We start from the raw sequence: 13,671 nt of genomic DNA, 5'->3' as shown, positions 1-13,671 counted from the left end.
TTTATTAGACAGAGTTTTATTCAAAAATAGGGCATTGTGTGAAAAAACATTGATAATTGAGAATATAAACAAAAGTAAACTAGATGTTATGTTAAAAAGCAGTAAATGCAAGTAATTAAAAAGTTGACAGCAATAGGTAAAAAGCGTTGGGTCTTTCTAACAAACGAGTTGATGCATATGAAGATATTTCTCTAATTAATCATGTTCTTGTATTCTATGCTGAAGCCTAAAGTACTAAACCTCGATCCCTCATAAGTTTAGACTAATTTAACCCAAGCTTTGTCCTCAGATCCCTCTTGTTGGACTAGGCTTAACTTAAATAGCATTATCATCATAGCATAATAAGAAAACTAAAACCCCGCAATCCATCCCTGGTAATGCAGTTATTCAGCCCTACTTCTATCATGTTCTAAGGCAACAATACATTTCTCAATGCTAAAGTCACCTAACAGTACACACAAGTGGATGATCAGGCCAAGAGTATGCAGTAATTAAGCATTGAAAGAAGCATTGAACACACAAAACACAATTAATTAGATATGAAAAGTAATTACATCAACTGTTCATTAGAAATCCCCAACTAGGGTTTTTAGCCAACCATACAAGGAATCCTAATATAAATGAGACAGAAAGTACAGAGCAATTGTTGCTTACACAGGAAGGGGGACCCCTCCTCCTCTTCTTGGTACCTCACAATCACTCAAACACTCTCTAATCTCTCAAAGTGATGAACCCTAGCTTCCTTGCTTAGCTCCTGCCTTCAAAGCACTATTCTCAAAGTCTGCAAAAATATGCAGCTTTGGTCTCTCAAAATCGTACCCTAATTCTGATAATTCAGGCTTTAAATAGGCTCTGAAATCACGACGTTGCACTTAGTGCCACCGTCGCGCTTAGCGCGAGTAAGTGGATTTGGGCTTGGCCCCAGTTGTGTGCTGAGTCTGGCAAGAGACAAACGTCTCGCTTAGCAAGTTGATCTCATGCTTAGCGCACGACCTTGATTCTTGTGCTCTTCCATATTCCCTTGTCACGCTAAGCGCCCTGAAGCTGTGCTTAGTGGTGGATGCGCGCTGAGCCCACATGGTCCGCTTAGCGCGACTACTCTTTTTAGCACTTCAAGATTTTAGCCTCTTTTGACCTGAAATTGTGCAGATTTTCTCATTAATTCCAATTAAAGATACTCTAATGACAGATATCAAAATATATCAAGATTTATTTACAAATTCCTACAAAAGAACTATAAATTGGGGAAACTATACATGTTTTGAAAAAGGTTTTTCTATACAATAGTTAGTCATATAAGACGACTAACACATACAGACACTAGATCATGTCCTAAATACTTTTGTGATGTCATTACTTCATAAGTTAGAAACTACAAAAAGAAATTAAGACTATTTCTTAATTCATCTTTATATTTTTCATTTCTAAAACTTTTTCATTTGTCAAATGAGATTGTTTACAAGTTACTAAACTTTCTCGATTAATAGACAAAGTGCACTCTATCATAAAAAGAAAAAAGAAAGTATTTGTAATTTTTTTAAAGTATATAAATAAATGAAAATATGTTTTTCAAACTACTAAAGTTTAAAATGTTTTATTTAATGTACATTGCAAAATCCTATTTTAGATGCTATGAGTATATGTTGCTAAGTTATATGTGTGTGTGTGGTTTGTTAATATATACACTCCTCTTTTTTCAATTGGAATGCATTAGTAAGCTACACCCAAATTTAGGACAAAAAAATCATCCATTCATTGTGTTTCAATTAATTCAAGTTAGGAGTATTATAGTAATTAAATTTTTAACTTTTAAAATAAATAATTTTTTTAATGTTCTCATTTATCACTCGTTTATCTCTATTTTTGCAATCTCTCACTTGAAAGTCAGTGATCTGTTCACAAAATCTCAACATTGTTATGTTCTTCTTCCTTGTAATTGTTATTTTATTTTTTCTTCTATATGTTGTTTACATTTTTTGTTTTGTGAAATTTGCTTCTTTTAATTGTGGGTTTCGCCCTTGCATCATGTGCATAGTACACAATGTTAAAACTTATGCCACTAGAATAAGACATTCTAGTTGTTATAAATGTTAAACAATATGACATTCTCATCTGTGAATAAATTCAGTTTGAAATTAGTTATGCTCAAATTTTATAGAACTTATTCTATCATATTCATTTTATATTAAGGTCTAGGCCTTTGGGGGTATTACTCTAAGGGTAAATAAGAATTATTATTATTTATTTGAAATCCAAAACAAATAGAATGAGAGATGTTCTTCTATTTTATTTTATTTTAAATGCAAAGTAACACACAAATGCTTCTCAAATTGTTAAAGATAGAATATGAAAGAAAAAAGACAAAGACAATTGTATTCATTTTGAAAAAAAAAATAATGTGCACCAATGTAAAGAGAAGAATGCAACAATTTTGAGTATTTGTGAATAGACCACTAAGTTGAGTGAGAGATGGCAGAAGAGACAAAAACCAATAATAAATGAGTATATTCAATTTTTTATTTATTTAAAAAGTAAAAAATTTAATTACTATAATACCCCTAACTTGAATTAATTGAAATACAAGGAATGAATGAATTTTTTGTCCTAAAATTTTGATGTAGTTTGGTAATGAACTCCAATTGAAAAAAGAGGGGTGTGTATATTAGCAAACCTCTCTCTCTCTCTCTCTCTCTCTCTATATATATATATATATATATATATATATGCACGTGTGTGTTTTACAATGTTATACCTCTATCTTTATCTTTTAAATTGTTATCATTGTGTCATAAAGTAAAACTTTGGTGAGTTTAGTCTCTTAAACTCTCATTTTTACACTTGAATTTTATCTCTTTTACCCATCACACCATCCACAACACCAAAATCCATCCAAGCCTCCTTCATTATCTCAATTCCATACAACTTTATCTTCACACCCAACCCAACACCAATTTCTTTTCCATTTCTCCTCTCAAGCTTTCAGTCTCACACCTTCACACCACCATCAATCTAGTTTCTCACTCAAGGCTTCACTATCACTTGTCAAGGCTCGATCAAATTCTCTACCTCGTTTGATCTTGGTAAGCTAAATTCTCCACTTCTCTCTTTGGTTTCTCCCTATCATTTTCTAATTTTAAAAAGAGCAAGTTGTGCATGTTGACATTTTACTCGTCGGATTACAAAAATATGCTTTATGCAACCTTTTGATTATCATATCTAAATCATTTTTTAAAAATTGATCATGTTTCCCTTCATTTCTCCTCTTGGTTGAACCATGTAAAGTCTAGAATATGGAGTTTTATTATTCAAAACTTGCATGCAAAGCTATTTATGTGTTGTACAAATGTTCCTCTTTGATTTGATAAGTCTTAATGTCTTTTGGGGTTTTGTTGTTGTAAATTTTAAATTATATAATGGTTTTTATTGGTTATTGTCATATTGTTCTTGTTACTGTGTTAACAATGTCAAGATATTTATATTAGTCTCTCCTATCCTGACAAATCATATGTCAAAGCAATTGGTTGAATTGCTCAAAGAACATATGATCAATTAATTGTGAATCGTTGATATGGTAATGAATGTGTTTTATGTGCACTATGCATTGGCTTATAAATTTTGTTTCTATATGTTGAATTGATTTAATTGACTTTTAAATTAAAAAATATTTTGCTTAACTAAATATAGACATGTTGGTTGAATGGAATTCTAATTATATGATAAATTATGAAGAGAAAATTAAATTTGGTGTTATGTTGCGTTTACTAGTATTATGTGCAAAATATAATTGAGTGTGTAAATGGATGGAAATGATTTTTAAATCCATATTTTAATTTTGTATCAAACAAAATTTGATTTAGCTTTGAATCAATTAAAGGGATGTGTTACAAAGTGACTTGTTATGAATACTTGTTAAATTTGGCTTCAACATAAGGTTCGAGTTTAAAATTACTATATAGCTAATCTATAATAAAATTAAATTAGTCATTTTACCATTAAAGATCTATATTTTCTCATTTAAGCACAATTGATCTTACTCAATTTGGATATTCTTATGATTTGTAGTGAAATTTTTTCAAGACGAGTTCAATATGTTAATGTATAGTACAACTTGTGATTTTCCTAAGATTGACATGTAATACAATTTGGATATTCTTATGAATTACTGTGAATTTTTTAAAGACGGGTTCAAAGTATGTGATGCTTGAGTGATCTTGAATTCACATTATTCCTTGACTTTGATGTGTCTAAAACATTATTATTTCTAGCCTATAATAAGTCCAAAGTCATGACCACATGTGTGCTATGCATGATGCTTGAGAATAAATCACATATGCTAGCTGAATTTTCTTATTCTGTTATACTTTGTACCATATTTAAACTGAGAAAAATATAGAATATGGTCGAGTTTCTTTTGCTGACATTAAATCCACACTTGTCTTCTTTACAATTCATTTGGTACCATATCATTTAAAATCTTCTATGATTTCATAGTGTAACATGTTTTGTTGATTTGACTATTTGTCTAGTTGTTGTGTTTATTTAATAACTACCTGTTTTGACATTTTAAAGTGATGAAAGAAAGGAAGTTGATGAAATTTTATATTCTTTTCCACGTGGCAAGAGGCATATTAGTTATCTCAATGTCTATCACATCATTTGATAGTGTTTTTAATATGAAAGGTCAAGTCCTTGACTCATTTAAGAGTTCCTCAAGTCCTACTATTGTTGAAACTTTAGTTTTCTCTCAAAATTGGCTAAGCACTACTCCTAAGGTTATTGAGCTATGAGAAGAGATGAATCAAAAGCAAAAGATTGAATAAGGTACAAAGAATTTATTTACTTTAACTCTTAAATTTATTGTTGTATTTGTTTTTATTGATTTGTTGTTCTATGTTTATATAGTTGTGTTTAAATTTGTACTTTATAGATTTTTTTGAAATAGATGTAAGTAATGGTGTAGCTACTAGTGTTAAACCTAACTTCTAACATTTAGTTTCACTTAACATCTTAATTATTGCATGTTGACATTCAAGAATCAATTAGTCAAGGTCGAGAGAAGAAAGCATGAAGACTAAAGTGGTGTATTGTTATGTGTTTGCTAATATTTGGTTTACATGTGTTGTATTGCTGTTGGTTTTTGTTGGACCAGTGTTTGGCTTATTAATGTTGGACTATACTTGAGTGTGAATATTTCTAATATTATGAATTTTTTGTGTCATAATCATGTATGTCAATTAAACAAAAATATGTTGTTTACTCCCTTCTCTTTGTAAAATCATGTGTGATTTTTGGGGTTAAATCATGTATTTTTTTTTTCAAAATAGAATTCTACAATTGTATAAATTGTATAAAGAGAGATTGGATTGAATCGAACTAGTCCTTTCTTGATTGTATTAGTTTAGTTTAGGTTGTGCAAAAAATAAAATTTAAGAAATCCAAACCAAATTGAATCAATAAAAACTGATTGATTTGAATTTGATTTTGGCTTGAAACTGATCCAAATCAAATTGCAAACAACCCTAGTTAAAGTTTTAAAAGTTCAAAATTTTTTGCGTTTCGGCTATCAAAGATCACAATCTACATCTAACTCATGTAACATGAGGTTGTAGTATTACTCAATAAAAAATATTATATATTATTAATTTTTAAACTAGGAAGCATTTGCTTATACATTTTAAATTTTAAAAAAACTAACAGAATTTTCAACCTTCTTAATATTATTGTTAATTATTATATGTATTTCTATATAAATCTCATTAAATAATTTAATTTATTTTTATTTAAGAGACTCATTGATATTCATCGAATAATAACAAATATATTAAAAATAATGCGTAATCTATTTACTAGTTTTGATTTAGAAAAATTTAATGGAATCAATTAAAATAAAATATTAATTAAAAAATTAAAATACAAAATTTGTACCTAATTAATTTAAATTAAGTAGAATCAATAAGTAAAAATAACATTAAAATTTAAAACAAAGAATAAGCATTTTTTTTTAAAAAAATTCTTTCAATTTTAAAATCTAAAATACTCCAACTGACATTTTTAGTGGATGTGTGGAGCTCGATATTGACAAGCATTAAAATATAAACAATAAGTATTTGTATCGAACTAAAACCAAAGATTGTGTAGGTATATAGATTAAAATGCAAAAATAGACTAAAATTTAAAACTTATATATGTCAATATGTTGCGTTAATACCATGTCAATTCATAGTTAATGATGTTAATTGATATTTGACGATAATGACTAAAATAATATTAAAAGTGCTTGGGCAAGTAGGCATGAAAATTAGACATGGATGTGTTGCTTTCCGGCCATGACTCTCTAATAATGCCCCTGCCTTCAACCTAATCTCATACAAGGCTCAAAATTGATGTTTTTCCCTCAACCTAAAATAAGGTCAAGTTTCTTTAGTTATTCGACCCTAATTTTTTATTTTTTAGGGTAAATAACTACTTTTGTTCTTCAATGTGTAATTTGTTGACAAATACGTCCTTGAAAGATTAAAATACAAAATTTAGTTCCTAAAATTGTAAAAAGTGCGACAAATATATTTGATCATTGACTTCTGTCCGTCACCGTTAATAAAATAACCTACGTGACACAGAGGGACAAATTTGTCACTTAAATAATTGTCCACGTGGATTGCCAACATAGGGACATATTTGTCATAATATTTTTTTCACTTTTCGTCTTCCCACTCCGTTGAAAAATGCATCCATGAAAGATGAAAATGCAAAATTTAGTCCCTGAAAATATAAAAAGTATGACAAATATATCCGGATGTTAATAATAGATTGTGACTAATTATTATTATTATTATTATTATTATTATTATTATTATTATGGGTTTGTAATTTACTACTCCTATTTGTTTAGTACTTATGCAATACATTTTTTAAATTATCTTTTAATATATATATATATTTTTATTTTCTTGTCAAAGCTTAATCTTTGCTGTTAATTTTTTTATCTTATATCTTATAATTTCTACTAAATTTCTCACTTTTAATCCTTAAAATTATTCCATATCCCGATTCAAACTTAAGTACCGTTATATTTAGATTGAAAATAATATGCCGAGAGTTTAAGTAGAAAAAACAATAGTGGTTGCGGGACCAAATTTATTTATTTTAAAAAAATAATTTAATCACTATTTTTTTTAAAAAAGTTTCCCAAAATTTAAACTAGATAAAGTTAAAGTGGAATTATAATTCTTTTTCCTTAATCAATAAAATGTATATATATATACACCTAAAATATGGAAGAATTCCTTGGATAAACCTTATGTGTTTCCACTCGAGACAACACTTATTATACATAATATGAATGAAATAAAAATAGTTACTAACAAATAAAGAATCCAAATAAATTTAAATAAAAAAATACAATAATATTCAAACAAATACATAGGTTAACTTCAAAACAAAACAAAAAAAACTAATACAGAGGTTTATTTTTTACCTTTGGGACGTAGAGTTGTATCTCTCGTTGAGTTAGAGGCTGTAGCAACTTTGCGTTCCATTTGACATACTGTGGTAGAGTACGTGATAAAGATTAATAATTAATTGAATAAATAAAAAATTTCAAGAAATAAAATACTTTCATTTTTTAAAAATGGTAACTCAATTTTTTTATATCATAAAACTAAAGAAATTTATTTTATTTTGTAAAATAAGTAGTTATATTGATTAATTAAAAAACTAATTAACAATTTGATAGATGGATAAATAGATAGATAATCAAAGTATAAGAGTTCAAATCTTAAGTTGTATTTTACTGTTTTTTTTAATCAATTGAGTTACCATAAGAGAATGTTCCCTAGCAAATCGCTTGCTAATCTAATTAGTGAGGGATTTGTGAGGACACATTCCTTCGCTATATTGTGATTTTCTTGTAGTGTATTGCAAATATTGAGATATGAGTGATGCATTTTGAGAGAGATAATGTCTAACAATGACACCGGTGAGACTCAAGAGTGATCGATGGATGACAAAGAGAACACAACAACGACTAAGAAATGATTTGTGTTACAGGAAAATAATGCATGAATAGTTGCCCCTAACCTAATGGCATTACAATAATATATTTTATTTATTAAGGTTAATGCAATAATTTTAAGCTATGAGGGCTAATATTGATAACCCCAACCTTGACCTCATTTCAAATAATTGAGGAAAACTCGATCTCAATCTTATACCTAGTCAAACCATTTTAAGCTAATGGCATTACAAACCATTTTTTCTCGATCTTATACTAAATAAATAAATTTGAATTTATAAATAATATTATAATTAAAATTTGTAATAAATAAATATTTTTGAAATTATAAATTATATTTTAAGTTTATGATAACAATTTATATTGTATTATTTTAACTATTGAAGTTTTATTTAGAAAAAATAAAATTTAATTTAGAAGTAAAAATGAAAATTGTAGATTGAAATAGATAAAATATTAAAAAATCCTCTTATTAAAAAAAACTATTTTGAAACACTTATATTGAAATAAAAATAGTCTTAAATTTTTTTTATTCTTATTATTAAAGAATATAACACACTACATTGACACACTCTAAATAAACAGTATGTTTTAGTAATAATATTCATTGCACACATTTTCTTATAACTCATTTCTATCTCCTTTTTTTCTCTCTATAGATCTCTCTCCAACTTTTCCGTATATCTATTGTTAATTTTTTTTTTTCTTCACCTTTTCTTTTTCAGTGTGCCTTTCTCCTCCATCCACTTCAATTCTCTTCAGAATGGGATGAGCTAGTAACATTTCCCTATACTTTATTTACACTGAAAATATCTTAGATGTATGTATAAAAGAAGATAAAATATAGACGATAGAGAAGGAAATTGAGACCGTTACGGTAAAACAACTTGGAATGAAAACAAAAGCAGAGCTAATGCAGTGGTCCCATGAATGAAACCGAGCATTGTCTTTTCCTTTCGTTCTCATCTCGATACAGTCAGTGAGCCTACTACGTTCCTCTGCTGCCATTTTGATTATGCTTATAATATATACAGTACAGAGCCCCCAACGGGTTTGGGGTCTTTTCCTTTATCTACTTCGCCCCGTGAGTCCCGTGACTTTCTCTCTGCTAAAACATTCGTTCTCTCTTCTTATCCCTTAGCCTGTGCTCTTGTCTATTACTATTGCTTCACACTCTCCAATTTCCTTTCAGATATTTACTTAGCCAAACCCAATTTGATATCTGTGCCCTGGCCTTACCTTACCAATACTCCGTTTCTTAATTCTCTACACTTGTGTTTCAGACACCACTTTTTTTGGATTTTGGCTACAATAGGGAGGTGTAGAATGTACTATATCTAATTCAGCGGTGATCTTTCCATATATGGTATTTTTTTAATAAAATGGGAAATTCATGGTATTCTTATCTTCCTCTTTTTCTTTATTTTTTTTAGAATCGTTATAATTATCTATCCATTCTTATGAGTTTTTTTTTTAGGTTAGAGATGATTGGTGTCTCTTAGTCCATTGAGTTAAATTATTCTTACTCACGGTGCATCACTGTTCACTTAAAGTGGAAATCGAATATTAGTTCTTTTGATAAATAGATCATTTTTCAAATGCAATGAAATCTTATACACTATATTAATCCTTTAGTTTAATTTTCATTCGTGTAGTTAATGTAAATTTTTTTATATCATTAATCAATTTTTTTTGGCAAGATAGTCTTTTTTTGGTAAGGCATCAACCAATTATTTAATTTAGTTTTTAAAGTTATAATAGTTAAAAATAATTATTAAAAAAATCAACAAATGATTTATAAATAACTTATAGAATAAAATTATTTTACAAAATTTCAATGCATGACCTATTTCAATTTTCTCTTACACCAACTAAGATTTTTAAATTAATGGACAATGTAAATTTTTTTTACAAGAATACATATCCATTAAACTCTTACTTAATTATCATATCTTCCATTTTTTTTAGAGGATCACATCTACCACTTATTCTCTCTATTTAGTTATTTTTTCTTTTTCTTCCCATCTCCAATTTTCACCACATTTTTGGGCGGCGGAATAAACACTATTCCATTTTCTAACCTAAAAACATAAGCCTACAACTTGTATTCTGTCTACTTATTGGGTTTAGGGTTTTGCACCTTCTAAAAAGTCCTTATCTTCCTCGACAATCCAATTAGGTAGTAGAGTACTTACTACTTGAGAGAGAGCCTTTTCCTGTAACGTGTTTAAGACTGAGACACAAACTCTCAAGATATTTAGTTTCTTTCCATTTTCCAACAAAGTTCAAAAAAACCACTTTTCCCATACTTCAAATACCTTCTTCAACCAAGATTTTTTACTTAATTTTCAGCTGAACCAAATGAGTTCAAGCTGCAGAAGAACCTGTGGATTCAATTTGGACTTCGCCAAATCTTCATCCACATCAACCCTAACTTCACCCACCTCCTCTCCTTCTTCAACAACAACCTCGGAAACCACCAACTCTCCCCAATCAATAATCTTCAGGAAAAAACCTCGAACCCTCCGAAAGCGACCGAATCAAACCTTCAACGAAGCCGCCACACTCCTCTCCACAGCACATCCGAACCTCTTTTCCACTAAAAACCTAAAAAACCCTGAAAAGTTCACGAAACCAATTATAACCGAATATAACGACTCGTCTGAACCTTTATTACTCTTCAGAGATTACGAAAACAACGACAACGACAACGACGCCTTCTCTTTCCTCCTTGAAAGAAAACGTAGTTTCCAAACGGAGCCTAACAAAGCCTTCTTCAGCGTGCGAGAGAATATTAATAAGCCATGCGAACTAAGCACCGAAGTGGTGAATTGCGACAAATTGGATTTGGAGAGTGAAGAGTTCGATTGCGAATCGATGCTCGACGAGGAAATCGAGGAAGGAATCGATGGCATCATGCGGGGAAGAACAGTTCAAAAAGATGATACTAATTGCACTGAGGGTCACATAGGACTGAAACAAAGGTAAAACCACTAAAACTCAAGTTTAGGCTCACAAAACAAAAATATTTTCTGTGAGATTTTATAAAATAAAAAGTTCTCGTTTAAAGTAAAATATTTTTCTTAAAATTTGTTTTAGGTCTCAGTCACCGTTGTATCATCCCTCGTGTCACTGCGGTGATGGAGGAAAGTTCGGTTGGGTGAGGACTCTCCGGCGAGTGGGTGAGGATGATGATACGAAGTGGTGGAATTTTTGTGTGGTTGATATGCTTCAAATCTCGCCGCGGATGAAGCACGCTGCGGCGGAGGATTTGGTTCCGGCAACCACCACGACGACAACGAAGAAGAAGGCAAAGAATAAGAAAAACAAGAAGGATTTGGTGAAGGAATTATTACCGGAGGAGGTGGCAGTGAGTCAGGGCTTGCTGTTGAAATTGAATTACGACGACGTTCGGAATGCTTGGTCGGACCGGGGGTCGCCGTTCGCCGATGGTTCGCCGGGAAATGACGTCACCCTAAGCTGCTCGTCTCTCGCCCGCGATTTGAAATCTAAAAGAAAAAAGGTTTGAACCTTTAATTTCGTTTTTCACAGTGAAATGAACACTGAACGCTTTATGCTCCTTCTCCTTCTTATGGTTCCTACATGTAATTTGCTTTTGGAAGAAAATTTGAAAAGATAAATAGCTTATGGATGAAAAAAATGCTTTATTTAATGTAAACTTCTTATGCTAATAATAATGCATATACAAGTTAAAACACAAATTTAAAATATAATAATATATTTAATGCTTTTTAGTTAGACCTGCATATTTTATTATTTTATGTACAAAGTTAAACTAGTGTTTTGTTCTGGGCTAATTATGTTTTTATATCAATATTAATATTTAATTATTTACTATTTAAATCGAGGGATTTTTTTTAAAAGAACGACCCTTGCATTTGGAAAATATTGTTTTTTTTAATCATAGTATTTACGTAATTATTTTTATTAAGTTCGATGACATTGTACTATTTATATAACGATCTCTTTCACTATTTTGCTCTTGTATAACGAATTAACGATCTCTCTTACTGATAAAAGCTGTTTTTGTTGTTGTTGTTATTATACTACGTAATTTTACAACAATTTTTATTAGTTATTGTATTTTCTTTTATATATAGTATTACCGTTTATCAACATTTGACATGTGTTAGCGTAGTTTATGAAATCTGAACTCAAAATGTTGGTGGAGTGTTCATGTTATGCTAGTGCCTAGTGCAGGGTGCATGGTGCAAAAGCACTGAACCTTTATTTTATTTTGGTTTTTGTGTTGGTGTGGTTGCAGGACAGGTCTATTTCTTCGTGGATGGAGGGAGGAGTAAGAAAAAAAAGTGGGCTACGCTATAAAGAAAAGAAGCAGATCAGGCATCAGTTTTGGGTAGTCAACGCACATCAACGGCCCAGAATGAAGGCACGATTGAGTTGAATTGACCATATTAGAAAAATTTTGATTTGTTAGAAAAACAAGAAAATTGTAGTATTCTCTTTTGTTTCTTTTCTTTTCTTTTCTTTTTCTTTCCTCGAGTTATTACATTCACCTATGTATATATTTGAGTAATTAATTACAGGATCCATGAGATTTTTACTTGTTATATTCGACATCTCTTTGTTTTGTAACCTTTCAATAAAAATTCTTAATTCTTTTCTTTGTATAACATCGGAACCCCTCCTCTCCACTCAACTCCCTACGTTTTCTGCCAATTGTACCTGATATACTTCGCTATTTTTTTTTTGTCTAGTACATGAAATTGAGTAATAAATTAACTATGACATAATAATAATGTTAATAATATTTCATTAATTTGTCAGGGCAACAATGAGTCTGACGGGATAGTTATATGAAATTTTTTTATTAATTGTATTTTTTCTTCTTCTTAATTTTCCAGTTCATCAAAGAGAAAGTGATTCTGATTAATCTAAAGTTTGGACGAGATGTAAGTAAAGTTTGATCAAGAATTATTTCTTCTAAGGATCGAACTCGAGTATTATCCGAACTGTTCAATTTTAACGTTAGTACATTAATCATTTGTATCCAATCATTTGGTTAATTATGTTTTTAATCATTTTTCAATTTGTCTGACATCATTAGTTGTTCTTAACAAATAAAAAAAATTAAAACATAGTATACTAAAAAAGATTACACGGAACTATCCCGTCAAACTCCTTGATAACACAATATGTCACTAGATTGTCAACATTATTGTTACATAATTACATAACATTATTATTTGACAACAGATACTAGAAACAAAAATAACAAAGTAGTATTAGTTATGTAGCTAGCTTGTGGCATTCTATATACCTTTTTTTGCTTCACCATTGACATAGATAGCAATATCCTTGACATTCTTAAAACTCTAAAAATTGAACTAAATAAACCCTTGCAAGCTTTGTAAAGGAGAAATGTTTGGTATGAGATTTGCATGCCCATGAGACTTAGGAACTAAATGGACTTTTACTGTTTTAGGGACTAAAATAACTTGTGTTACAATTTTAAAGACTCAAATGACATTGTGATATAGTTTCACATACATATGTGAAAATTTTAAAGACTCAAGTTTATTGGCTCAAAGATGGTGATATCAATCCTAGGTTCTTTCACTCTTTTGCAACTACAAGAATGAAAATGAATACCATTGCTTCCCTAACTCGTGATGATG

General features: G+C 29.8%; 1 protein-coding gene across 2 annotated transcripts; it reads left to right on the top strand.

Annotated features, from left to right (window-relative positions):
• Positions 1–9,907: 9,907 nt before the first annotated feature.
• LOC114387324 (protein CHLOROPLAST IMPORT APPARATUS 2-like) lies at positions 9,908–12,648 on the top strand. 2 transcript variants are annotated; one of them, XM_028347484.1, is made up of 3 exons: positions 9,908–10,995; positions 11,111–11,534; positions 12,302–12,648. In XM_028347484.1, the coding sequence occupies exons 1-3, from the start codon at positions 10,373–10,375 to the stop codon at positions 12,356–12,358; spliced, it is 1,104 nt and encodes a 367-aa protein (XP_028203285.1). In that variant the 5' UTR covers positions 9,908–10,372; the 3' UTR covers positions 12,359–12,648. The 2 variants fall into 2 exon arrangements, with proteins under 2 accessions (XP_028203285.1, XP_028203284.1); XM_028347483.1 differs by having other exon boundaries at positions 9,913–10,995; positions 12,297–12,647.
• Positions 12,649–13,671: the final 1,023 nt, after the last annotated feature.

This window comes from Glycine soja, chromosome 15, assembly GCF_004193775.1.
Source record: "Glycine soja cultivar W05 chromosome 15, ASM419377v2, whole genome shotgun sequence".
Taxonomy (NCBI): domain Eukaryota; kingdom Viridiplantae; phylum Streptophyta; class Magnoliopsida; order Fabales; family Fabaceae; genus Glycine; species Glycine soja.
Note: the sequence above shows the minus strand (reverse complement) of the source record. Positions and strands in the feature narration are given on the sequence as shown.

Coding starts and splice junctions, on each gene's coding strand:
- LOC114387324 (XM_028347483.1), top strand. CDS start 10,373: ATGAGTTCAAGCTGCAGAAGAACCTGTGGATTCAATTTGGACTTCGCC. Junction 10,996..11,110: donor CACATAGGACTGAAACAAAG/GTAAAACCACTA, acceptor AATTTGTTTTAG/GTCTCAGTCACCGTTGTATC. Junction 11,535..12,296: donor TGAAATCTAAAAGAAAAAAG/GTTTGAACCTTT, acceptor GTGTGGTTGCAG/GACAGGTCTATTTCTTCGTG.